Source organism: Telopea speciosissima, chromosome 1 (genome assembly GCF_018873765.1).
Source record: "Telopea speciosissima isolate NSW1024214 ecotype Mountain lineage chromosome 1, Tspe_v1, whole genome shotgun sequence".
Taxonomy (NCBI): Eukaryota; Viridiplantae; Streptophyta; class Magnoliopsida; order Proteales; family Proteaceae; genus Telopea; species Telopea speciosissima.
This window is the reverse complement of record NC_057916.1, coordinates 29,962,329-29,988,766: the sequence shown is the minus strand read 5'-3', so window position 1 is coordinate 29,988,766 and position 26,438 is coordinate 29,962,329. Positions and strand designations below refer to the sequence as shown.

At 37.0% G+C, this 26,438-nt stretch overlaps 2 protein-coding genes and 1 pseudogene across 3 annotated transcripts in view; 2 read left to right on the top strand and 1 right to left on the bottom strand.

The window, feature by feature from the left end:
* The first annotated feature begins 10,072 nt into the window (after positions 1-10,072).
* LOC122659296 (transcription factor MYB4-like) overlaps positions 10,073-26,438 on the top strand; it is a 17,497-nt gene continuing 1,131 nt past the window's right edge. The window contains exons 1-4 of one of the 2 annotated variants that reach the window (XM_043854427.1): positions 10,073-10,082; positions 11,376-11,574; positions 11,721-11,850; positions 12,488-13,078. In XM_043854427.1, the coding sequence (XP_043710362.1) occupies positions 11,442-11,574; positions 11,721-11,850; positions 12,488-13,043 (819 nt within the window). In that variant the 5' untranslated portion in view covers positions 10,073-10,082; positions 11,376-11,441 and the 3' untranslated portion in view covers positions 13,044-13,078. Of the gene's footprint in view, positions 10,083-11,347; positions 11,575-11,720; positions 11,851-12,487; positions 13,079-13,112; positions 13,148-26,438 lie in introns of those variants that run through there. The other variant, XM_043854432.1, reaches the window with a different exon arrangement.
* LOC122659290 (malate dehydrogenase, cytoplasmic) overlaps positions 21,066-26,438 on the bottom strand; it is a 6,444-nt gene continuing 1,071 nt past the window's right edge. The window contains exons 2-7 of the mRNA XM_043854420.1: positions 25,187-25,345; positions 24,883-25,058; positions 24,398-24,675; positions 24,177-24,312; positions 23,852-23,963; positions 21,066-21,222 (exon numbers count right to left, since the gene is read on the bottom strand). Coding sequence (XP_043710355.1) covers positions 21,128-21,222; positions 23,852-23,963; positions 24,177-24,312; positions 24,398-24,675; positions 24,883-25,058; positions 25,187-25,345 — 956 coding nt within the window. The 3' untranslated portion in view covers positions 21,066-21,127. The remainder of the gene's footprint in view (positions 21,223-23,851; positions 23,964-24,176; positions 24,313-24,397; positions 24,676-24,882; positions 25,059-25,186; positions 25,346-26,438) is intronic.
* LOC122659314 overlaps positions 23,228-26,438 on the top strand; it is a 21,180-nt pseudogene continuing 17,969 nt past the window's right edge.

Sequence of the window (26,438 nt, the reverse complement as noted above, 5' to 3'; positions counted from 1 at the left end):
TTAGCAGCAATCATATAGCTTTGAAAGGGTGAAGCTGTTGTCCATAGTAGGGCTGCAGAATCACCCTTGTATTTTTAATTTCGTCCCCCTGTAGAGTTTAGGTCTAATTTTTGGCGGGTTACCTCATTAATATATACATTTTATTGTTTTTTTATCCATAATTTTTCTCCTCTGTTTGCACTTTATTTCATGCATCACATGTAGGTAGTTTTCCATTTCAAAATTAGGGTTTTGCATTCCCATGCATCTAACCATGTTGTTTCTCTGTTTACTGATTTCCAATAGATTCATTAGGGTTTCATGCATCATCCCACTGGTTTTTATTTTTTATTTTATTTTAGGTACTGTTTCATATATTTCCCATGATTTACATGCATTCTAGTAAGTTTCTTGCATATGGGGAGGGGTATTCTTTTGGCCACCCTAACCCTACGTTTTCCAAAATTTTCAAAAATTTGTTTTCTGGTGTTTACTAACAGTATATTTTTATTGGTAATCCCCCCCCCCAATTTTTAGCACTCACCTCATTCATTCTATGCATCACATAAAACAGTGTTTTTACCGTTTCGCCATTTTTTCCCTAATAAAGTTTCCATAAAAATTTGTATACTGTCCTATATCACTGTGGTAACTTGTTATATAGGATTTTTCATCCACTCCCATAGTTGTTCCTTGCATATTAGGTTTCCTTTCTATGTTAGGTTAGATTGCTTGCACTCTGACCTAATTAGGGTTTCTTGTCTAATTTAACTTTTTAGTATGTATATTGCTGCCCACTAACTCTCCTTATATAGAGCAGCTGGATTTAGGTAGGTTTCTGAACTTACCTTATATAAATTATATTTGATTCCTTTCCTTACATAAATTTGATTTCTTTCTGTTAATGTTACAAATAAGTGTTTCGTGGGGGTACAATGTGGTGTGTACCATGATAATGGGAGTGTCCCTATCGTGGTTGGTTACTTTAGTTAGTGTTGGTGTGTTGGTTTATTTCTTTCCTCTGTTAGCTAGGTGTCTTAAGTTTTGATCAGTTAAGGATACTCTTTCTTGTACTCCCTAAGATTGTATTTCCGTATTATAAATACTAGCGGTTAGAGGGGCCTGCAGGAATCATCGAGTTTGCTGATCTCCTCGGCAGCCTCACCTCTTCCTTCGTCAATTCTTGCTCTTCTCTCTTGTACGATTACTGTTATTTAGATTTTGATACTGTCAAATGGTATCAGAGCAATAAATACCAGTGGTCATCTTCCTTCCTCTGCTGGTTTGATAGTCCATTCAAGGACTCTGTTTTTTTCCTGGTTGCAGCAACCTATGCTGTCTATCTATTGTATATTGCCCTAGTTAATGATGATAAGAAACTAAACGAGGGCATCATTCTATCAATCTCTTGCTGGTTATGAAGATATTTGCTTCCCGACATCAATATATATCTATATGAAGGTTGCGGCTTCTATTTCTGTTGATTATTCTGCAGCTACTGAGATCTGAAATTATCCCTTATCCAACCGGCTGATGTGAGTATATTTTTGAGGTTGATTTGAGTCTCCCCTGAAGTACGCTCGATCCAGTTTTTAAGGCATTCTGATGGTTTATTTTTCTGGAATTTGCTTTCTCCATACACTCCTGTGGTACCTTGCTTTTGGGCTATTTTTCAGAAGTTGAATTTGTCAAATTACTTCTGAACTACTAGGTTGATCATCCTATCCTGATGGTTTGATTTTTGCCCCTCTCAGACCCTGCAGTAGCGGGAGCCTCGTGCACTGGGACACTCTTATCAGAGGGACCTTCGAGGCTTCGATCCTATTTTCAGGTCTATCTGACCTGTTTTTCGGCTGCAACTTAATTATCACCCAAAAATTGGGTTTCAAGGTCTCGGTTGGGATTTCTGGTTCCTGCCGACTGTGTTGCTGTTCTTAGAACATTCCTACTACTGCCGGATTGTGTTCTTATTATTGTTGTTGCTGTTTTGAATGCTCCCTTTGATTCCTATACTTCCAGTTTGCATGATGGCAGATCCGAAGGTTCCTGTTGATAATGTACACATTTAGATGATCAGTATAAAACTGAATATTGGGCTCAGGCTGTACAAGTCTACATACATGCCAAAGGGAAGATGAAATACCTTACTTCTGATCCTCCATCTGCTGATTCAAAGGATCCTACTGCCATTGCTGCCTATGAAGAATGCATACATGAAAGTTCCACATTCAAAATTTGATTGTGGAATAGTATGGACCCTGCTATCACTGCCAATGTTATGTTTCGTACTATTGCAAAGGGAGTTTGGGATGATTTAAGAAGAAACCTTCTCTCAAGAGAAAAATCTGTCCCGAACCTATGAACTCTACGAGAAGATGTTCAACTTCAAGCAAGGGGATAAGTCATTGAATGAGTACTTCAACGTCTATAAGGGTATTATTTAAGAACCCCAGATCCATCAATCTCTTACTCCTGATTTGGAGCAATTGAAGCTTCAACGAGCTGAGTTTCATGTTGCAAAGTTTCTTGCTGGCCTCCATCTTGACTACCAGCCTGTCAAAAGTCAATTCCGTATTGGTGAAAATTTTCCCCCGAATGAAATATTCTCTCATCTTCAGCTTCTGGTAACTGCACAAAGGTTGTTCCAGGAAGGTTAAGCTTTTCTTGCTTGCAGGGGATGAGATTCCTCTTCTCTGGTAGAGGCTGTGGTCGTGGACATTTTGGAAGTTCTTTTTGCCTATTCATTTTATGAGGCTAGGAGTTTTCTGTCAGATTTGTTACCCTGTAAAATGTAAGGTTTTGTTTGGTATTTGACTTTCTATGGAGATTGTTGAGTCCTTCCTTGAATAGATATTTTGATGGCATTGAAATTGTTTTTTACATTTAATTGCAACCTCAAAGAAAGGGGTGAATGAAAGGAATTGTTGTCCCCATGATGTAATGTCATTGTATTTTCTAGAGGATGTAAAATATTACACTCTGAAACATTCAAGTTTCTGCTTCTTGTATTGCTGTTGACATTTTGTAGGGATGATATAAAATTTAACATTGGTTATTGCACTTCTACCAAATAATGATTTGAACAGCTTGTTATCACACACCTATAGATATTCCTTTGGAATCAGATGGAAATCTAGAACTGCATGTATCTGTTTTTTATATTCTACGACAATTTATTAGGTACTTGACCAATGGAACGCGTTAAATCAAACCCTTTAACCTATCCCATAATAGGTTGGCCCAATCTAGCGTCCATACACTAGAGTGGGCCCCATTAGGCACATAACACAATTCTAAGACCAAATTCGTCAACTGGATTTAGTAGTATAGTTGCTACTATTCCTGGTGGACAAGGTTGACCTTTGCAATATGGTGAAGTACAAATTGTGTCTTCACATTACTATTTGTCTTTAGGTTATGGAGATTTTTTTTTGGTAAAGCAAGTAATTAAAGTTGACCAATTCTGTTTGTTGTTCAGGATTTTTTTTTTTGGTTCTAAACCATTCCAAATACATGGCAGTTCAGCATATTCATGTATTTAAAGCTATGTGCTAGTGAGAATATCTGCTAGAGGTTGAAGAGCAAAGATGTATCATACAGAAAGTAGGGAACAATAGGAGCTGTGAAACCTCTAAAACACTGCCCAATACATGCCACATTGAAGTGGCAAATAAAAAGGGCAAATATTATTTTTTATGAAAATTAAAATTAAGTACAGATATAAAGATAGGACCGAGTTTTCCTTCAGCCACGTTGAATGAGAATCCATTCACTGCGTATTTGAGATGGCACAGGAGAGGTATCGGGAGGGTATTTTTGGACTTGTACTAAAACCCCTTAGGGTTTGTGAACCCCAGGATCGTGGGGTGAACCTTCATCACATGGTGAAGGAAAACTTTGTCCATGAAGATATGTTTGGTTGGCAAGAAATGGGTAAATAATGATGCACCAATGATGAGTTTATGTACCTTTGTCTATTCTTTTCTAAATCTTCAATTTTTTTTTCTTTTCTTATTGGTGGAGTTGTTTAACTTGCATGAAACCCATCTTTGTCATGAATTGTTCATGGTTGTACATTTGTGGAACTTTGTGTTGCAGGTCTCTCTAACACAGGGACTTATCCATCACAGTACAGATTACAGAATCTTTCCGCCAAACTTTTTTTGTGTTTTTTGCTATGTTATTGTACTTATCCAAAAATGGGATTATGGGCTTTGACAACGAAAGATCTGGATAACTATTTCATCTCTATTAGGCTTAAGGGCCCTTTCATTTGGCCCAACTTCTATAGCTCAAACAGAGGTATAAACTTCTCTAATATATTGATTGACATAGGAAGCTAATGTCCAGTCTCTCCTATCTTAGCTTCAAATCTTACTTTTTGTGATTAAGTAAAGTAAAACATGAAATTTTCCTAGATATATGACCTAACTGATTGGTTAAAAAATAAAATAAGTAAGAAAGGTTCATAGAAAATGCGATAAGAGTAGCGATCTTTGATCATGATCCACTAATTAAAAACTAAGTGAGTGGGAAGAAAAAGAAAGCTCAAGTAATTTCAAGCTAGCTTAATCAAGAAGGATGATTGAAGGTACATTAAACAATATTAAAAGAGAGAAAAGAAATATGGATTGTCATAGATAATGGGAGGCTAAATGAAAGCTAAACAGGTTTTCTTAGGTTCATGCATCATCTGTTTAAAATCTGGTAAGAAAATCATTTTTTTTGTTAATATTTCAAAATTCTCTAATTTTTTTTTTGGGTAAAAAAAATTCTCTAATTGAGTTTGATAAAAAACCACTCAATTAATTAATAGACTAAGAAGTCAATGAATTCAATCAAGTTGCACCTAAATAAACCTAATCTGACTGAATACGGCACAATATATTGACCCAAGTAAATGTTGTCCATTGAATGACCATGACCCAAGTCTTCCTTGATAGCCAAAAAATACATTAAGATAAGATGTATATAATATGCTAAAGTGGTGGATACGCGGATATAAGTTCTTACCAACCAAACCTGGAATCTGGACCTCCTTAGAGAGGCTTCCCCTTCTCTGATGAATTTGATTCTCAATATTCCCTGCTCGGAATCCCTCGATTCTTGGTGGTGCATGCTGGCTAGGGATGGTCGTTTCAAAACCAAATTAGCTGCTTCCTTTATTTCTTCCACATCTTTAATTGACACTTTTCTTGTATCGCTTGGTGGAAATTTTTTTGGAAACTTAAACTTCTTTCTAAGTTTAAACTATTTTTCTAGCGTGTATTATATGCAGAGATATCAGTTAAGGATTTTATTTCGAAATGGACTCAGATCGATTTCACTTGTGTTCTCTGTGGCACTTGTAATGAGACCCTCTGGCATATCCTCCTCTCTTATGACTGGGTTAAGCACATCTGGGTAGCTGGTCCTTTGGGTCTGAGGACTGAATTCATTTCATTTTCTTTTCTCAGACATTTCTGCATCTCTGCTTTGCTGGACCGATAGCTTGACAAGCCATCTTTAATTTGGTTTTTTTTTTTCTGTTTTCATCATTACTTGTTATGTTATTTGGTAGGCTCGAAAGAATTTTCTGTTTAATTCTGTGTGACCTAACCCTGGTCAGACTCTAAGTCGAATAAACCAGTGGTTATTGGATTTAAACATTGCCCCACCCCATTATCAACTTGATTCTAGTGATGTTCCTCCTTCTTAGTTGAATTTTTCGGATTTTACTAACCATGTTTCCTTGTCTAGTTTTGATTTACCCACATTAGATTTTCCTGTCTTGTTATGCGTAGGGTTTGACTGCAAAGTTTTAGGTAAGCCTAGCTGGGTCTTTGGTTTTTTGGTTGATGGGAAACTTCTGTTTCTGACCGCTGGTTGAAGTAAAAACAATCATTTTTTGGAACCTGAGCTGACCGGAATCCTCAACGGACTTGATTTTGCTGTCTTGAGAGGTTTGAAGCTGAAAGAAGTTTGGTGCTCTAATGAAGTGCTACCTGGACTTCTTCCAACTCCATCCCTTTCCCCATGGCCTCTTGAAGTCCTAGGTTATTTTTTGAAGATCTCTGCTAGATCTAATGACATCTCCTTTAAGTCAATTAGTAATATGCCCCTTGTCAATTGGTTTAGGTGTTTTTTAGTTTTTGCCCCCCATACCCCTTGTTGTATAGACTCTTGTATTTCTCTTAACTAATATAAATCTTCTTTTACCATTAAAAAAAAAAAAAAGTTTATGGGATAGGGTTCCCCATGCTGCCAGTGTGGGGAGGAATTTATAAACCACATTAATGGGTGCTCTGAAAAAGATATCAGATATGGGACCCACATTTTGAGAATTGGTAAGAAAAAATTTTAAAAAAATCACATGAGTGGGAAACCGCACACTCGGTGGCATGACAATCTTTTTCCCTAAGGCTTCGATTGATTGCAAGAAAAATTAAAGGGAAGAAAAGTGAAATTTTTAAACTTAAAAAAAAGATACTTTTATTCTTGTAGCCCTAGTTTATGCAATCATGTTGAGTAATTAATACAAAAGTTTCCATTTTTAGATTTGAAAATCTTCATTTCTCTTGCAACCAAACATAGCCCAAGTAGCATGATAAAAAATGTAGTAGTTTTCTAACGTGTATTGGTCCTTTGATCTATCAATGGATAAGAGAGAGAGAGAGAGAGTTTCTTAAAATTTTTAATAATTTAACCTACACATTTTCTTTTTCTATGATTTTTACCTGGAAGCAAAAGGAAGCCTTAGGAGAGAAAACATGTTAGGACAGTGACTGTACTCTGAACCTGCAACTAACAATCCTAATCTCACTGGTTCACTTATGTTAAAGAAAATCTTCCGTGCCTTCTCCTTTATAAATTTATCCTCTCTAGTGCGGTGCATTGTCTAGTACATCACACTTAAGAATCCAACCATCCACCCAATACTCGAAAAGATAAAAAGACGTCATTGTCCATGTTTTTACGATTGGATTCTTAAGTGTCATGCACTGGACAGTGCACCGCACTTGAAAAGATGAAAATCACCCCTCCCCGCTCCCCCCTCCTACTGAGTGACTTGAGTGTCTCAATACCTAGAAGTTTCACACCACATCTATAGGGAGATCTTATCATAATCTTCTATCCCAAGTGGGGCCAGTGATTCTTGAGTTGTTGGACCACATGTACTCTTGAACATGGTTTATGACATATTTCCTGCTTTCTTTGGCAGGCTTAGATTGTTGTCTTCCTCTCTGCAGTTATGATTTTCCCTTATTTTAAGTATGCATATACTTTTTTTTTTTTTTTAATAAAAAAAAAATACCATTAAAGAAAAGAAGAAAGATTATCTACAATGTTCTGAAGGAGTGCAAAATAGATAACCCTTTCACAATGATTCTTCCCCAAAAAGATACCTAAAATACCATCTTTTCTTCCATCTTGTTAAATGGAAAACCATCTTCTTAAAGATTGGATACTAATTCCTACTAAATCTACAAGAAGCCCCAATAGAAAACCCAAATAAGTCATAGGAAACTCCCTCCAAGATACCTTAATAAACCCTAACACTCCTCTGTAATCTCTCCTCCATCTCTGATCCTCACCACCTCAATAAGCATACCTTTTTGCTCATTAATTAACCATATCGATGTGTATTTAATGCTACATTTTGTCATCTACTAACAGAGTATAAAGAGAGTAAATCTACCGGAAGCGTTTTTTTGGCACAAAGTGAAGGCAAGAGAGTCAATCCCTTAACCTGTTGAGACCTTGCAACAAGAAGTAGGGGGCATCAACCAACAACACTAGCAGTTGCCTTCACCAAAAGGAAAATTAAAGAAAATAAGTTTAGAAATAATTGTAGTTGCTTACAAATGGAATGATCGGTACAAAGACTAGTACTTATTAAAATTTGGAATATAAATCTGAAACTGAAAACGGTTTTGGATGTGCTTGCTTTAGTACATTTACAGGTATTGTATTAGTGCTTTCTAGGTACATGGTAAGAATATTATCGAAATTTAATACCATATTTTCTATAAAGTATAAGTCACTGCTAAATAAAATTAAAAGTTAACAACTTAGCATTAAGTTTTAAAGACTACATATTTTTAGGGGGAGCGCAGGGGCCATGCGTGTGTGGCAGCCAATGAGAGTGCGTGCTGGTATCTCGGGGGTGGAATTTCTGCTTTTCATGGGGGCGGGGTGATCATTTTGCCCTCCATTGTCTGGACGTGCCCCCCCCCCCCTCCCCACACAGAACATTTTCCTATATTTTTATTTGGGTATAAGAGCAATGAATATGCTCAAAATCATTTTTTTTCCACATTAGAACTTTAGAAGATGTTATGAAGACATGAAAATGTTTGAGCAAATGATACTTAATGGTGCATTAAGGAAGGAAAAGCCATCAGATGCCCTACATATTGGTTACGATAGTCGATTTGGCTCTCAAGTCTGGGCATTTCGACATCACCATCTATTCATCTTGCGTATATAAAGATTTGCAAAATTGATGAAAAGCAAAGGGAAAAAGACCTCTACTTGGTGGTGTTTTCTACGCCCTCTCACAAGGCACCGCGAGATGATGCCTCTGTCCCTGGGTAGATACCCAGGCGTGCTCACTCATTGGCCCATACGCTTGTGTAGAGATCTCTTGCCATAGTAAATTATGGGTTTAACAATTTAGTATACATAGTGCACTATACATATGGTTGAGATAAAATTGTGAACTTTGACATATATACCCTTTGAAATCAACTTAATCAAATCAACTCTCATATGGCTTGTTGCCGATCCATGAATTTTGGAGTTAGTTTCTTCTCCATCCGTGTGTCTTACACGTTAGTATCAATAAATCTGTGTTCTATTATCCAAAAAAAAATAAATAATAATAATAAATCACCTCTCTTTCCGTGGCTAAAGAATGGTGGTAGGTAAATAGGCCCTTTCACTTCACTGGCTGTGCACAGAATGTACATGTTACCCTTTATATGGAACACAGTTTCATTTCAACTCTTTAGTACTCTAAAAGTACTTGGCGGAAAGAGAATCAAATTAATATTTTATGGATTATTAAAATTTTACACGCAGGTCCAAAATCCATTGTCGGTGGGTCAGGGATTGCGCGTAGATCTTCATCTTTGTTTTGTTTCATCCGTCCATAAAGGCTTTCCACTAACTTTTGTTTCAGATCTTCAAAGGGCAGGACAGCTACTACCCTAGAAAAACCCAAAAAAAAAAGGCTTATTATCACCAGGAGTTGAGTCAAGATCATGGTTATTGATTTTTATGACTTTGCTGTGAAGCCTTTAACTCCTATGCTTCAAATCAACTCTTAATATTGTCTAAAGTGTTAAATCTTTTTTGGGACGTTGTTCTTTGTGCCGCAGCGCAGCCTGCGCCTAGGCATATGGGGGGTGAACGCAATGATCACCCTGCCTCCCTGTACAAGCTGCCCATGTGCCTGGGTGCAGGCTGCACTGCGGCGTAAAGAACATTCTCCCATCTTTTTTATATGCAGGGGAATGGGAAATCCAATGACCATTAGAGATCAAACTTCAAACTAATGACCACTTGGACAATGGAGGGCTTATATTGGCTATAAGAAGTTTCTGGTAAATATGAATTAAGAAGCACAGGGTAATTAGATTATGGAATACAAATCATATTAATTGCAGCTATTAGGTTGAGCTATTCAAAGTCAATCAAAAAGCCCAAGAAAGGAAAGTATCTGTCCATCTAAATTAAACTTAAGTTAAGCTATCCTTACTCACTCAAAAGCAAAAATATTAAATCCTATATTTTCATAATTTCATTAATGTTAATTTTTCCAATCTAATTAGTACAACTTTGAAATATTTGTTCCTCTATGTAGCTACCTGCCTACTGACCTCAGTATTACGACATTATTGTCGTAAGTACTTGGTTAATTAGTTGAAGATTAGGATAATTAAACAATGAGAATTCTAGCAAATGTGGTTTAATAACAAACCTTAGCTGATACAACACACAAAGGTCAAAAATGAAGAATTTTGATATATTCTCTACAGTTGTTTTTAAAGTAGTTGGTTGAAAGGATCCTAAACCTACATTTAAATGTCAATTTACCTAGAACAGTAAAGGAAGAAGCAGTTAGTAATGTTGGAGACCAAACCCACTTAAGAAAATTTGAAATTGACATAGTCTAATTAATTAGAGCTTACCATTTAAGTGTAGTATAAGATAAGACAGATCTCTTAAACCTCTTTGATATATATTTTTAAAGGACTAATTCCAATATAGCTTGGCAAGACTAGATGTTGAACTGCCAATAAGAGGAAGTAGAGAAAGGGGGTTTGGTTATATGAACCAAAAGTCAGCTGGTCTGACTAGTATGGCTAACAGCCAATAACCCTATAATAGATATTATTGCTTTCTTCAATGGTCATGATCAAACAAGTGAAACAATGCATTTGCATGGCCAATCAATGATTGATATTCAACTTTGATGACCAAAACACAAGCCTCTTTGTTTGACCTCCTTCATACCCCTTTGAAGCCAAAACTCCAAAATAAAAATAAAAATAAATAATTATAATAATAAAATAGCCCAATTCATTAAAGTGGATTTTTGGTAATTTTTAACTTGAAAAATATAGACAAATTCAACAAGCTTGGAGTGTGAACACAAAGATACCCTTTTTTCACCTTTCTAGCCACCTTCCTTCCTTCCTTCCTTCCTTCCTTCTTTGCTTTTTGAGTATTGACTATTGAGAAAAAAGTAAAAAAAAAATAATAATAATAATTTCAATAAAATTAAAGAAAAGGGAAAAGAAATTATAGTGCAAATTTGTAAAATGATAAGATGGTTTATTGACCATGGTGTACCTTTATGTCTGAACAGAGGACTAAGGATGGATTGCAATTTCTCAGATAATCCATTATTTTATTTTCAGATCTGCCAATCAGTCAATCACACGGTTTTTTTTTGGCCCAGTTCCTCACTACACCATAAAATTCACAGCTCTGCTTTGAAGGACCACTTAAAAGAAGCAGAGGTTCTTCAGGTCTTCAACCCGATATGACAAATTAGCCAGCAAGATTGGGGGTGCCTCTCCTCTGTGTGTCTTTGTTAAGTCTAAACTAGTTAGTGACCTCACTAAATAAGAGAGAGAGAGAGAGAGAGAGAGAGAGAGAGAGAGAGATTGCTTTCCTTGTGGACTTTAGTTTGCTTTTGAAATCTGAAATTGCTTTTTTTTTCTTTCTTTCCAGCACGTTTGAATTTGGTATCTCATGTTTCTACCAAAAAAAAGAATTTGTTATCTCATGAAAGGATAAATAGCCATCCATGCACCTAAAAAGAGCTTGGGCTTTTGGATCTGAAGTCTCAACTCTCCACTAGCTAAGAAGAGAGGAGAAAAAAAGATAGGGAAGAACTAGCTAAGGGCATAAGATCGAGCTACCAGGAAGCAGGTTATCTCATAACTCAAATACTTTGAAAGCAATTAAAGATGGTGAGAGCTCCATGTTGTGAGAAGATGGGATTAAAGAAAGGTCCATGGACTCCAGAAGAAGACCAGATTTTGATTGCTTACATCCAGAAGTATGGCCATGGCAATTGGAGAGCACTTCCCAAACAAGCTGGTAATTAATTGCCAAATCCTAAATGGGTTTTCAAATATTTCTCCAAACAATAATCTTTCTTTCTTTGTTTTCCGGAATTGAATTCTGGTTTTGAGATTTATAGGTTTTTCTATGTTGTTTATTTAATTTTTTTCTCCGTCTTTCAGGTTTGTTAAGATGTGGGAAGAGTTGCAGACTTCGATGGACTAATTACTTGAGACCAGACATTAAGAGAGGCAACTTCACAAAAGACGAAGAAGACACCATCATCAAATTGCATGAAATGCTGGGCAACAGGTGTGTGTTTTCTTATTGATCATGACTTCTCATTCCAACCTCTCTCTTGTTTTTCTTTTTCACACAAAGGAATTTTATAAAAACCAATCATGATCTGGGTGGCCTCTTGTGGCTCTTATACTTGATAGTTGGAGCACACACAACGTGTAGGTAGGCCTTTTTGTGGATTCTGTCTTCATGGGTGGAGCAAAGCCCATCATCAACGGAAGTCCAACGTATCTGTTCTGATACCATATTAAATCTCCATCTTAAAATCAATATAGTCGGAGCACACAGCTGATGTGCGATTACCTGAATAAGGGCATATAACTTAGCTGGTCAATTCATAGGTAATCGGTCATAGTGGAGTGACAGAACCATTATTTCTAAAACACCTTCCATCGCCCACATCAATTGACCAAAAACCCACGTGGGAATCAAATTTTGCAGGTTCCTTGCAAGTGGATTACTCTTAAAAAAACAATCTTCAAAGTTAGCACTGAAGGACCAGAAATATAGTGGTATTAGATGTCCGGATCTGATAACCCACATGATGAACTCATACATGCATGTGTTTACTGTTACATTCTGAAACTGTTTACAGAGCTATTCAAACAAAGATTTATATTTATAAGTTTAATTTCTATGATCTCACCAGATGGTCTACAATCGCTGCAAGATTACCTGGAAGAACAGATAATGAAATAAAAAATGTATGGCATACCCATCTCAAGAAGAAGCTCATGATCAAACAAAAACAACCCATCAGCTGCTCTGACACCAAAACCCAACAAACTTTTTCTGATTCAGAACCCGTGAGCTATCAAACCAATCTGAATCTGATGATGAGATTGGAGAATCAAGGATTACTTCCCCCAGTGTCCCCACAACAAACTTCTTCTAGTGACTTATCTTCCTCCACAAGAACAGATTCATCTACTGTAGTGACAACAAGAAGAAGTGATAACCTCAACATGGATTCATCAGTAACTTTCTCTGAATTCGATGATAGTTTCTGGTCTGAGGCATTATCATCAGCGAAAAATTCCGGCATGCCGGAATTGAAACCGGAACTTCAATTTCAGTTTTCTCCAGTTTATATGTCTGAACCTGTATGTGGGTATGGATTTAGTAATAACAAAGACATTGATTTTTGGTATGATCTCTTCATAAAGTCAGGGGATTCATTGTCACTAGACTTGCCGGAGTTCTGAAGTCAGTTTTTCTGTTTTTTTTTTTTTTTTTTTTTGTAATTCTGTTATCATGGGAGCTAGATCTCTAGTTAATTAGAGGACTGACTTGGAAGAATGAAGATTGGGAAGGGAATGAGACTTTATTTCTCTATTTATATAAGATACAGAAATACATGTAATACTACTACTAACTAACATTTCAAAGGAGTGAGTCTCTTTATTAATTCTTCTTCAAATGTAATTCATTCACAGTTGTTGTTGTTGTATGCTGCAAGGCTTGCAACCCAAAACTCCTTCCAAGTGTACCAATCTCTATCCATCAAAGAGTGAGTACTAGTTGTATCTTCATTCGTGATGCATTATAATTATATATGAAGATATGCCAAATAAGATTGAATGATTCAGGTTAACCATTTTACATATATTTATATTTCTAACAATATATTCTCAATGTAATTATTCATAGTAATTATCTAAGAACTAGGCTTTGCATTTGGTAATTGATAGTGATGATGCAAACTTTTTTTTTTTTTTTTTTGGTAAATATAAAATGTTCTTGGTACACCTTTAAGTGATTAATGTCTACATATATTATTTAAAAATAAAAAGAATCAAGTTTCTCTTCACCCGCAGTGGTGAGAGAATTTCTAAAACCACAACATTTGACGGGGACCCAGGTGGAGTGAGAGAATTGAGGTGAAAAAATGTTAATGTGACATTTCAAAATCTCACCTCAACTTGGATCTGGCTCCTCTCCAATGAGGTATTTGACGGTTGGATTCCCTGGGTGAATGCCTCTGACGAGAGGAGCACGGCTCCCTCAACCTTGTTTGATTAATCTAGGATGATAAACAAAATTTCAAGAATAAAACATTAAATACTTTATCTGCTGATGTTGTACTTGAAAGTCTCATCCCTATATTCCATGATTCTTATTAATAAAAAAAATAAAAATCTCACCCCGTATCCCAATCTAGTCCTACAACATTTCCATTCCATATTCTTTATCAAACAAACCGGACCTCAGATTAATAGATTTAGATTGGATTGGGAAATGATAGTTTTGACCCTATATATACAAGAGAGGAGGAATTTAATGATGGTACTCACCGTCCAAAAGACCAATAAATATTCATATATAGGGTCACATCACCTTTGGATGAAAAGAGAAGAATCCAGAACCACAGAAATTATTGTACAAATATTGGTGATTCACTAAATGTTTAAATAATGTCACATCACACTCGATAAGCTTCACTTGAATTGATAGGATCATAGGAGCTACAAACATTTTTCTTTTACCGACAAAAAAAGTGTTCTCTTGCGTAGTTTACGGTAACATGCATTCAATTTTGTCACGTTTTGTTTCACAATTATGCTAAAGATTTCATGTATGGGCATTCAGGGTGTACGACTATGTTTGCAATCGTTGGATGGTGATGATGGATTGTGAACTAAGCATGATCATCATACCCATTTAACGGTTGAAGATACGATTATACACCATGCACGATCTTGTATAAAAACTCTATTCTTAACGATTCAAGTTTTAGACTAGACAATTGTAATCTGGTATCACCATAAATGGGGTAGGTGTTTAATACTTTGTATGCAACAAGGGGTTTGCGTATTCGTGCCTCTACGTTTTGTTCCTTAGGTGTCACAATTGTGACACTAAGAATTGAAATCTTGGGCAGCGTTTGGTATACATTCCAATTCTGGATCAATTTTGCATTCTCGAACAATAAAACCCAAATTAACACTAATATAAGTTCATCAATACTCGATCATGAAATGGCAATTTTTCCGGATGTCGATGGGAAACTAACTACTAAATTGGGAAGGAAGGCTTCTATGAAGGACTCTCCAAGGAGGGTAAGCCAAGTAAGCTTTGACCTACCAATAGAATAGAAAGAATAAAGGGGCGCTGTTCTCTGTGCCGCAACGCAGGCTACGGCCAGGCACATGGGGTGAGCGTAATGACCACCCTGCTCCCCTGCACAGGCTGCCCATGTGCCTAAGCGCAACCTACGCTGCGGCATAGAGAACATTCTCCCAAGAAGAAAATAATAATCAATCCCAGTCAATGTGAATCTTTTTCAAAGGTTATGATTAATTGATTAGTATATCTCTGGACTTTCGTTATGCAGTGTAATACAATTCAATTCCTCCCTCTCTAAAGTCCAAATTTAAGAGGAAGAATCAGTTACAAGATTCTGGAATTTTGATCTTAAATGATTTAATTTTCATGATCCTTTGTTTTCAAGTGAAGAAATTTGTGATAGATCCTCTAATTTCCAAAATGGTGTCTTGCTTTATTTTCAATTCCTCTTGGGATTCAAGTACTAATGTATGGTTGAATTCCATTAATATTCCCTTTATAATGTCTTTTGGGTTCATATTTCTACTCTGTATCTTTCTTGACAATGAGAGCACAACCTATTTAGTATTTTTGTTTGAGAATACTATTCCTCTTCTTTTTTCTTTTTTTTGTCAAAAAAGAAGAAGAATAGTATTCTCATTGTGCTCTAATTGTCAAGAAAGATACAGAGTAGAAATACTATTCTTCAAAAGATTGGTGATTTGCTACCTGTGGAGGTCACTCACCATTTTCAACCTCCCCCCCTCCCTCAAAAAAAAAACCCCATCTTTGTGTTGGTACATACAGGTTCCCTTCCATTATCTTTCTCTTCTTTGTTGAATATTCTATTTGGATAGCATCATTTGTGGGTGTGGATTCACTGTCCTGGTTCTGAAATTTGATAAATAAGAATCATGAATTTCTTAAAACAAGAGGTTGACTAGTGCAAATTATCTAGGACATGTAAAACGTTGTTAGTCTTGCTCTCGATTAAGTTATTATTGTGAAATCAATGAATATATTGTACTTGAAAGAATAATCCCACATTGGTTACTACTAAGCTCTTCCGTCCACTCATGTACCTGTGAGTCTCTCCACCTTATAGTTTGAGATTTTGAGATGAGAACTTATATGGTATCAAATCAAATACTACCCCTCCTCTTCTCCCACCACCATCCTCTCCAAAATAAATATAGAGAATTTATTCTCAAAAATTGAACTACCAAATGCTACCAAAATAATTTCAATTTCTTGACCACAAATCTATTTGTTTACCATTCATGAAATCAATGCGGAATTGAAATATAAATCATACCAATTATGGTTAAACTACGTAGTACAAACCTTGGAAAAGGGAGGAACCTGGTGGGAGAGTTTAAGGCAATGAAGGCTGGTTAGGGCCTACATGATAACATTTCTGTTCCTGGGTCATGTTTCTATTTCATAAATGACTTTTTGTATTTCTATTACTGGGCCAAATTTTTGGACAAAAAAACGCATTTCATAGTACAGTAATTTCTATTTTTGGATTAGAAAATAAACAGAAACACATTTGTTATGCACAATCATTTTTGTTTTTAAAATTTTTATAAATTTTCAAAAATGCCATTGAATACCCAAATATTGGTTGAGGTGGTGGAGGCGGTGATGGTTGAAGTTGCATTGGAGATGGTGTTTTATTTTGAATATGAAATTACTGCTTTTTTGCCCATCAAATTAATCATGTGCTCATTAAAGAGCAACTGCCCCCCCTCCCTTATTTCTTCCTTTTATTTTTGGGACAAAGAAGCTTCAAATTGGAGTTTCATTTTTTTTTTATTTATTTCTCAACAACTTTTTTGTCCTAGTTAATTGTCAAGAACAAAAAATGAACCAGTGATAATAAACGGATTTCTATACTTTTTTTTTTATTCTCAGGAACAAAATAAACAAAGAAATAGAGAAACAAAAGTATTATAATGCAGCCCTTGATGGAGTTTTAAGCGGATTGGGCTCTTCTCCTTGGAGGGTATCGCTCAATGAGTGCCCAATGAGACATCCGACGGCTGAGTCGCACACATCCCAATGACTGACTAGACACAAGCCGAGAGATGTGTGGGACACAGCCCAGCTATCGGATGCCTCATTGAACACTCATTGAACGATGCCCTCCAAGAAGAGGAGCCCAATCCGCTCTAAGCGTAGTTCTCATGAATCCAACCCAAACATTGTATTAATCAAACTCCACTAGCTAGGCCACATCAAACTTGTCCCTAATACGACACTGCATTTCCTTTTACTGGTTGCGTAAAAGGGCAACCAGTAAAAATTAAAAAACAAAAAGGAATCAATCATGAAAAAAATGCAGATTGTGGTTAATGAAGGGGACAAGAGATCGAGAGATTCATTCCCTAAATTTAACTCTTTAAAATTCTTGAGTCTCAATCATTCTTGAATACTATGATGAGGCCGGTTTGTAAAGTTTGAATAATTCAAAAGGAAACAAATCAGTACTACTAGTATATGATCGAGCCACCTACGCATGCGAGAAAAGATTTTGGATTTTGGAAATGAACTTCACATGGCAAATTATTAAAAGGGCTTTCTCTATAAACAAATGACATTATAAATATGCTATTCGGTGATTGGGTCTAAGAAAAACTTATGGGCTAAACTAGTGATCCCTTCTGGGAAACGTGTATGAATTTCTACTTCTTATTTTTCTGGCTCTCCTTCCTTCTCTGCATGTTGAAAATGTTTTTGAGATTTATGTGGCATATGGGCCGGAAAGTATAAATTGCTAGGTGGGCCGACCAAAGATGTTGCCGCCCTCAGTTGTTTCTCTTCACCTACGATGGTGAAGAGATTCTATCACTTTATTGTGACAGGATGAGATTCTAATTAAGACCCTTGATGGGTAAAGAAAACCTTTTTCCTTGTTATATTCTAAATACTAAGATTAGATCCACCACAAACACATTTGTCTATGTTGATAGAAACACAAAGTTAGTGTTAGCTACTTATTGAGAGTCATTATTGTCAACATAGTTTCCAACCAAGAGGAGAAAAAGATGGACATATATTGATACCCGATATAACGTGATTCATATGCCAAAGGTGGACATCGGTGTAGGTTTTGTTGCAATATTGACAATCTCTAACAAATTAATCTTGACCCGGAAGAAAAACTGACATAGAGGATAATGTTTTATAGAGAATTCAAATATAACGGATGAAGTGGAGTGGTGTGTTTGAAGTGTTATGTGATAGATGTATTTTTTTAAATTTCAAGGAAAATTTTATAGGATAGTCATAAGACCGACTATATATGATGTATGGTACGGAATGCTAATGCTAGATAGTTAAGAAGTATCATCTAGATAAACTTAGAATAGCGGAAATGAAGATGTTGAGATGGATATATGTGGTAAGCAATGATCATAGTAGATGATAAGTTACGAGAAAATCGTTTAAGGTGGCGTGATCATGCTCAATGGAGGCCTTTAGTTGCTCCAGTATGGAAGACTGATTTGATACAGATTGAAAGAACTAAAAGAGTTAAGGGAAGACCTAAAATAACCCCAGGAGAAATGGTGAAGAAAGACATGCATAGCATAAGTTTTGTATCAAGTATGACATCGAATAGAATTAATTAGAAGACAAGTATCCATGTAATCCGTCCCATTAAATTGGAATAAATCTGAGTTGTTGTTGTTGTTATTGTTAAACAAATTCAAGATAAGTTAAAACAGCCATGAAATGAGGAATTTGCCTCCAACTTGTTCCACCAATTATGGCCTCTTCAAAATTGGGCCCTACTAAATGGATTACCCCATTTATCATCACATTGGTATTGCCGACAAACCAATACAATGTTTTAAGGTACATTCAATATACCATATAATAGTTGTTTTTTTCTTTAATTAATACACTAATTATCTCATCCCAGAGAGAGAGAGAGAGAGAGAGAGAGAGAGAGAGTATATTAATTCTTTTATATGATAATGAGTGGATTTGGCATTTTTCATCATCTATTGGAGCTGAAGGCGTTTGAGAAAAGCACTCATGACTCATTAGCATCCAAGTGTAAACTAAGTATTGTTCTTCTTCTATCCGATAATTAATTAATGAGGAACTAGCTCGGTGCAAAAGTGGAGCCCTGGCCCGGCTTCTCTGTAGACTTTTTAAGTTTCATGTGTTGAAAAGATTAAAAAAGAATTAAAAATGGCTTAAAAATTTTCAATGTTATGTGGGTGCAACTAGGGTCAGGCCAGGCTCCAATGCAATTTTTTCAACTGGTCTACAGTCCTACTATGGGGTCTCTGACCCGTTCGCTTAGTTAGGGTTGAGATAATTCTAAAGTCTATCACGGAATCAAGGCCGGGCTGACCTTCCTATGTTTTATACAATACATATTTAATATAAGATCCTACCAACAAAAAAAAAAAGATATTTATGGCACCTGAGCCTAGACACAGGTGGGTACAAAATGATCGCACAACCCCCATGGAAAGGCAGAAATCCCATCCTGTGATGCTTGTGTGCTTCCATTGGCCTCCGTGCTGGTGCAGGGGCCACATGATCAGGTAGCGTTCTCTTGACCCCAAAAAACAACCCTTATTTGTGTCAATTATATAGTTTATGGAAGAGGGATCTATGAGTAAACAGCTTAGGAGAGCATACCAATGAGCTGTGGCGCAACTTGTTTTGGAGTGTTTTTTTTGGTGTGCGAGTGTGGGGAGGGGGAGGTTGGGGTTACATTGCAACTTGGGTTGGTCTGGGTCAATTTGTGCCTTTAAACCTCAAGCAATGGCTAGGGTTAGCATCACTGCCCCCACGTTGGACCCCAGCCCTGATACGGTTTCAGTGTTTTAGGATTCAGAAATAGATATACAAACAGCCACATCTTTATCTTTATGCATTTGTAATGCGCCAAATGAATAAAATGCCTCAGCTCAAAAACATTCCAATACAGATTACGTTCCATGGAGGCTTCACCTAGATGTCCATAGGCTAAACTTCCTTTTTGTGGCCCATCTTACAGTTGGTAGGAAATTGATATACTAAGCCCACAATCACTTCTCTCTCAATTTTTTGTTTTGGTAGAACCCACAACCACTTCTCAAACTACTACATCTTGTTAATTTGCCCCTTACTTTTTTTTACTTGTGTATCCTAGGAACATCTTGTGACACCAAAATCCATGTATGTTTTTAAAACTTCTATAAACAAAAACACTCTACTTTGTGAAAACAGAAAAGTCGACCACAGGGAGACCCAACATGGTCACAGTGCACAGAGTATCCTGGAAGGCACTTACAGTTGTAATTCTCTCCATGAACAATCTCCTCGCAGGTCGCCCCATGTTCACACCAGAACGAGGTAGTCCCATCATACATCATCTGCTCGCAGGATACTCAGGTATACAGTTGGTGAAGAGGCAAGAAAATAAGGGTATTACAGTAAATTCACCCTATTGTAAGGGTAGTTTCATCATTTAGAAAGAGTTAACCCACTGACATCATCACTTAATAGTAATAAAGTCATAACATTAGAGGTGGTCCCCAAAATATTGAAAGTTTTTGGGGTGTCCTTGTAATTAGACCAAACAGCAAGGGGTGTCCGTGAAATTCACCCTAATTTGATTTCACTTGAAGCTTGTATCCTATGTTTTATGTGTCTAGGCTAACTTGGGTACAGGACTCATCAATATAATACCCCCCACTGAAGTCCACATTGATGGTTCAGTAGAGCGCTCAAAAAATTCGACCCAATGCATCTAAGGATCATTGACAAATAACAGATATAAATACCTATTGACACCCAGAATGCTAGGCCTGGATGCAACTTTAGGTATTCCAGCAAGACATGCTTTAATAAACACCGCCACTGAAAACTACACCAGAGACTGAGATCCATGACATTCGACTCATAGAATAAAACCTTAGCTGAAATGTGTGGACCATTTGATTGCCTAAGGAATTAATAATTGGGTTATCTCTGCATTAACAACCAACAGATCAACATGATAGCTCATTTAGATCTGATGCACTATAACTGCATTTATCAATGGAATCCATGACTTAGGGGGAGGGGGGAGAATCCAAAACAAGTAAAGCACAACCAAAAAGCCTAGGGAGAAGCAGCTTCCCTATCACCAATTGTTTCTATGATATCTAAAAAGCTCAATAAAAAAAATGAAGCTAACTCTCTGACATGGAGCACAAACTCCTCTTAACGCAAGCTAGAGATGAGAAGAGAGCATTCAAGAGAGGCACGAGTATGCCAGAGCCTTTTCCTCAGTGAGTTCCTCTGCAGTCAAGTCCAATTTCTTCCTTGAGAACTCGTCAATTTTAAGCCCTGCCAAAATAGAGAACATTGAGGCACATTTTTCAGAGAATTTGGTATTGTTAATCAGTACAGAAACTAGAATTGCAAATTCCAAGAACTAACACAATAAAAGGCCTAAACATGCACTGTGATAAAGTTGAAGTCCAGCCAACTTCTTGCTTTCACCTCCCCCTCCCCCCCAACAAGACACGGCCAATATTTTGCTTGGAGTTGTTGGGATTGGATGGAAAGAAAAATAAATCAGAACAAGAAAAAGGAGACAGATATAGAGGTGGGTAAAATGACCGCCCCACCCCCATGAAAGGTGGAAATGCTACCCCCTGTTAATGCTTATGTGCGCACTCCCATTGGCCCACACACACACACGCAGGGAACACTTCGTCTATTTGTAATATCTAGATCTGATGGCTGCAGAAAAAATTTGATGACAGCAGAGGAAAGTACTACTAAGACTTTACATGGGTTCTCAGTGTTGAAGCTCCAAGTTTTTATGATGGATGATAAAAAACTCTCAGAGATGAGTTGACTTGGTTGGAATAAGAAGAGAAACTCCAATATTTCACTAGAGTTCACACTGCAAACATTTAGACAGACAGCAGAGTTTTAGGATCCATGCAAAAGTGAGCTGAAACGAGGATGTTGAGATGGATGAGTAGCATAGTTGTCAAGGCGTGGCCTAGGTGTCTGGGCGCTTTGGTCTCCTTGTATCCAGCCCCCCTTCAACGCCTTGGGTTTCCTAGACGCTGTGACAACTATGATGAGTGGTAAACTAAAATATAAATAAGGAATGAACAAATTAGAGGTAATTTAGAAGTAGTTTCGATAAATGATACGTTGTGCAGAAGTTGTTTAACGTGGTATGGGCGTGCAACAAAGGCCTTCGAATGCTCCAGTATGGAAAAGTGATTTGATTCAAATTGAAGGATCTAAAAGAGCCAGGCGTAAGCCTAAAATAACTCTAGGAGCAGTGGCTAGGAAAGACAGGCATAACTTTAGGATTAGTAACGAGTATGACTTTGAATAGAGCTGATTGGAGAAAAAGGATCTATGCAGCCGACCCCATTTAGTTGGGATAAGGCTGAGTTGAATCATAAATTACAGCAGATTTTGATGCTGGCTGGATAAGCATGAGAGATTTGGAAACCAAAGCCCAAGAAATCAAGCCCATGCTGCAAGCATTTGGGTTCAGGTCTGGGCCCAAAGGCCCCAAACAAGGCCCAACGACAGTAGATAAGATAAGTGAGGGATTAGTTAACAGGTGTATTTTTCTACTTATATTCTTTTTAATATTATATTTGTTCTCCATCAAACTATCAAAGTGTGAGTCCCATTGTCAAAACATGGGTTGGTCTTTTATGCAGTATTTGAGTTAACTTATTACATTAGTACGAGTCATGACATGTTTACGAAGATTACTTCCACTAGCCTTCTTATTCTTTATTATTTTTACTTACATGTGCCCCCCTCAATTGAGTAATGACTGAATAAAAAATTAATTTTCTGACACAAGGATCTCACTTTCCCCTCTCCCCTTCTCATCAATCCGCCTATCTGCCTATTCTCATTCCTCTCTGTTGTGATCTGTCTTCTCCCTTAGTTTTCTTCCTTTGTCCCTATCTTCTATTATTTCCTCTCCTTTCTTTCATATCATTCTTCAGTTTCAGCAACTGAAGAAGTAGCAGAAGATCTTCTTCCTTGGCAGATGTTTTCTGCTGTTAAGAGTAAGGTATTTCAACTACTAAACCTGAGTGTTGTTCTCTGCCTATTCTGATATAAGGGTGGTTTCAGATCTGTTATCCTTTAATTACTTTTTAAAACTGGGTTCTGTTATTAACTGATACATCAGATCTGTTCTATCAAATTATCTATCCTAGTTGTCAGAATTCTGGTTCTGTTTGGCTCTGTTCTTCATAATTTTGTTAAGTTCTTTGCATAGCTATCACACAGAACCCATGGGCTTGTTCTGTAGTTGGAATTCACATACTCTTAACTGAGAACTGTGAGACCTGACTGCATTAAGTTTACTTTACAGGCAGAACAAAACATAAAAAGGAGGCAAATGATGGAAAACATGAATAGTCCTTTAAGTTAATAAAAGGGCATACCCAGTGCACAAGGCTCCTGCCAGCAGATATATATATACTCATTTTGTTTCTAATTACATTAATGCATTATTAGATGCAGCTACAACATAGCAGTAACATCAAAATGCATTAGACTGGTTCCTCCTAAAAAGTGAGGCAGTGCCATTATAAAAATGGCTACCTAGATATACTATTCTGATTCTGTGCTACATTGTACAGAACTAGCAAGCTTACCAATGAACATAAAGGCTGTGTTTGGTATGCATTCGGAATGCATTGTAGGTCAATTTTGCATTCTCAAACAATAAAAACAACTATTTTTATCATCCGAGAATGCGAAATCGATCCAGAATGCATACCAAACGCACCAAAGAGTAGCGGAGAATAGAAGAGCATGTTTCAGTAACCATACTCCAACATTAAAATAAATAATGGGGATTTTTCAATTTCATTAAAAAAAAAAAACATAAATAATGGGGACAAGGAATAAAAAGACTAGGTCACATCCCCAAAGGAAAATTGAGAAAAGCATGTTTTATTGTCCATGCTCTTACCTTGAACAATTTTCCACTCTCCATTGCGACAAGTAACAGGGAAAGAATAGATGAGGCCAGCAGGCACATTGTATGATCCATCAGAGTATACGCCCATGGAAACCCAGGTACCCTAAAGTGCACATAAAAAGAAAAAAGTAAGAGATCCTCCATAACAAATTAAACATCCCCTCCCCAGTGGAATCCCAACAAATGAACACCAAACCACTAAATTGTATGAACCACAATCCTAGTGCAGTGGAAATAGAATTAAGAGGAATAAATATGAGGAAAAAAGCAACCTCCCCCCCACCCCAAACGTAATTCCCCAAGAAAGAAAAACCACCTCTGGAGTTCCAAGCACCCAATCACGTATATGGTCGCAAGCAGAACTGGCAGCAGACAAGGCACTAGAAAGCTTTCGCGCTTTGATAATTGCTGCACCACGTTGTTGGACGGTGGTGATAAACTCCCCATTCAACCTTCAAGAATAAAATTTAAAATTAGACCATGGAAAAATCACAGCAGACATATAATAAACAAAAGTGTTTGGATTTCTGTCCTGACCATTCATCGTTGGCAACAAGCTCCCGTGCAGGCTTTTCTCCCGGTGGTGTTTTGACAGTTGCATGGTTGACATCAGGATACTGGGTTGAAGAGTGATTTCCCCAGATGATCACATTCTTAACATTAGATACTTGTACATTCAATCTCTCTGAGATTTGACCAAGAGCCCTGTTATGATCCAGCCTTGTCAGACAGGTAATGTTTTTCTCAGGGATAGATGGTGCAAACTCCTTCAGGATCAAGGCATTCGTGTTTGCTGGGTTGGCAACAACCAAAACCTGCAATTAACAGAAAACAGAAATATAGTCCACAGTACCTAATTGAATTTTTTTGACTAAAATGCATGAAGGTATCTTAAATTTGCCATGTTTGAATTACCAACTTCCTCCCCACCCCCCTCTACCCCAATAAAAAGAAAAAGAAAAATCTATATTTAAAAGATGGTATTTAATCACCACAGAAACACGAGGGAATAAAGTTAACACCTTGCAGTTTGCAGATGCATTCTTTTCCAGTGCTGAGGCTTGAGACTTGTAGATGGATACATTTTTAGACATCACATCCTTTCTTTCCATTCCTTCTTTCCTTGGGAAACCACCAACCATGACTGCAATGTTGACCCCAGTACATGCCTCAACAACATCGGTTGTAGCAACAACACCTGGTAAAAATGTCCACTGAGATCTCTTTCTCTATTCAATAAAAGACACAATGGATCGGATACAAAGATCCAAATATCGATCTTACACTGTTTTGTGCAGTATTTCATAAGAAGGGAAGGAAACTTACCTTTCAGAAGAGGAAATGCAGCATCCACCAACTCCATTTTCACTCCATTCAGGGCCTCCGCAGCAGGTGGGATATCAAGCATGTGGAGAATTACAGGCTGGTCGGGACCCAGCATGATCCCTCTAGCAACCATGGGTACAAGGGCATACCCTATTTGCCCTGTAAACAACAACAACAACAAACTCAGCCTTATCCCAACTTAATGGGGTCAGCTACCCTATTTGTCCTGTAAAACAAAAAGATTTTAGGTTTATTTGAAGGAGCATGAACGTATTTGGACCAAATGCAGCTCAGCTTGTTGAACTCGGTTATGAGCTCTGTGACACTAATTCATGTGAAGGGATGGTGTTGGAAAAGCTTCAGCTCATTTTATTGCTACCAGTAACAAATAGTCAGATGCAGGATGATGACATATCTTCAGCAACAAATCACCACAAAATTCAAGGGCATCACCAAAATTTTAAAAGAACAAAAAGCACTTCAGTCCATAATAAACAAATAAAAGGAACTCAGTTATATTTGGATTGTGAATGGGAAATCCATATACTTCCTCTGTCCCACAATAAGACTATTAAAAAAGAGCATCCAAGTGAACGAGGCTCCCGCTACAGCAGGGTCCCACAAAAACTATCTTGTTTGGCAAAACCCATAGGAGAGGGTGTCATTAATGCATTATCCACCCACTGCTTCAAACCTTTTTTCTAATGTTTCCCCCAGTCAATTGTGGTAAGTGGGTGTAAATAAATGTACATATGAATTTAAATAGGGGCATTATAAAATAATTAAGAAAAATTTCAAATCTTGGTTTTACAATGGACAAACTTTTTTGGACATTGAAAGACCTCAAACAAGACTATCTTTTGGGATGGAGAACGTGAATTGGAAAATAAAGGTCAAGGTTAACCTAATGAACCAAAAAAAAAAAGAACTGTAGTGAAATAAAATTATCATTGATAAATAAAAATGAAATAAAATGAATGAAAGTAAAAATAGCCACAATCAAATAAAAAAAATTTACACGGAGAATTAATTTTCCATGGCTTTGGATGTAATGCAAATTCAAGTGCACCTTAGAAAGTGGTCAAGTAAAAGAATTTCTGCCATAAAATAGAATTTATTCAAGATTGAAAGCAATATGGCTAATACAAAGGAAATGCTCCTGGTCATCCTACTGAGAACAGGTATGATCCTTTCTGTATCCAATGAACCAGCGAAAACATACATACAGTTGATATCACAACTAATTTTCGTC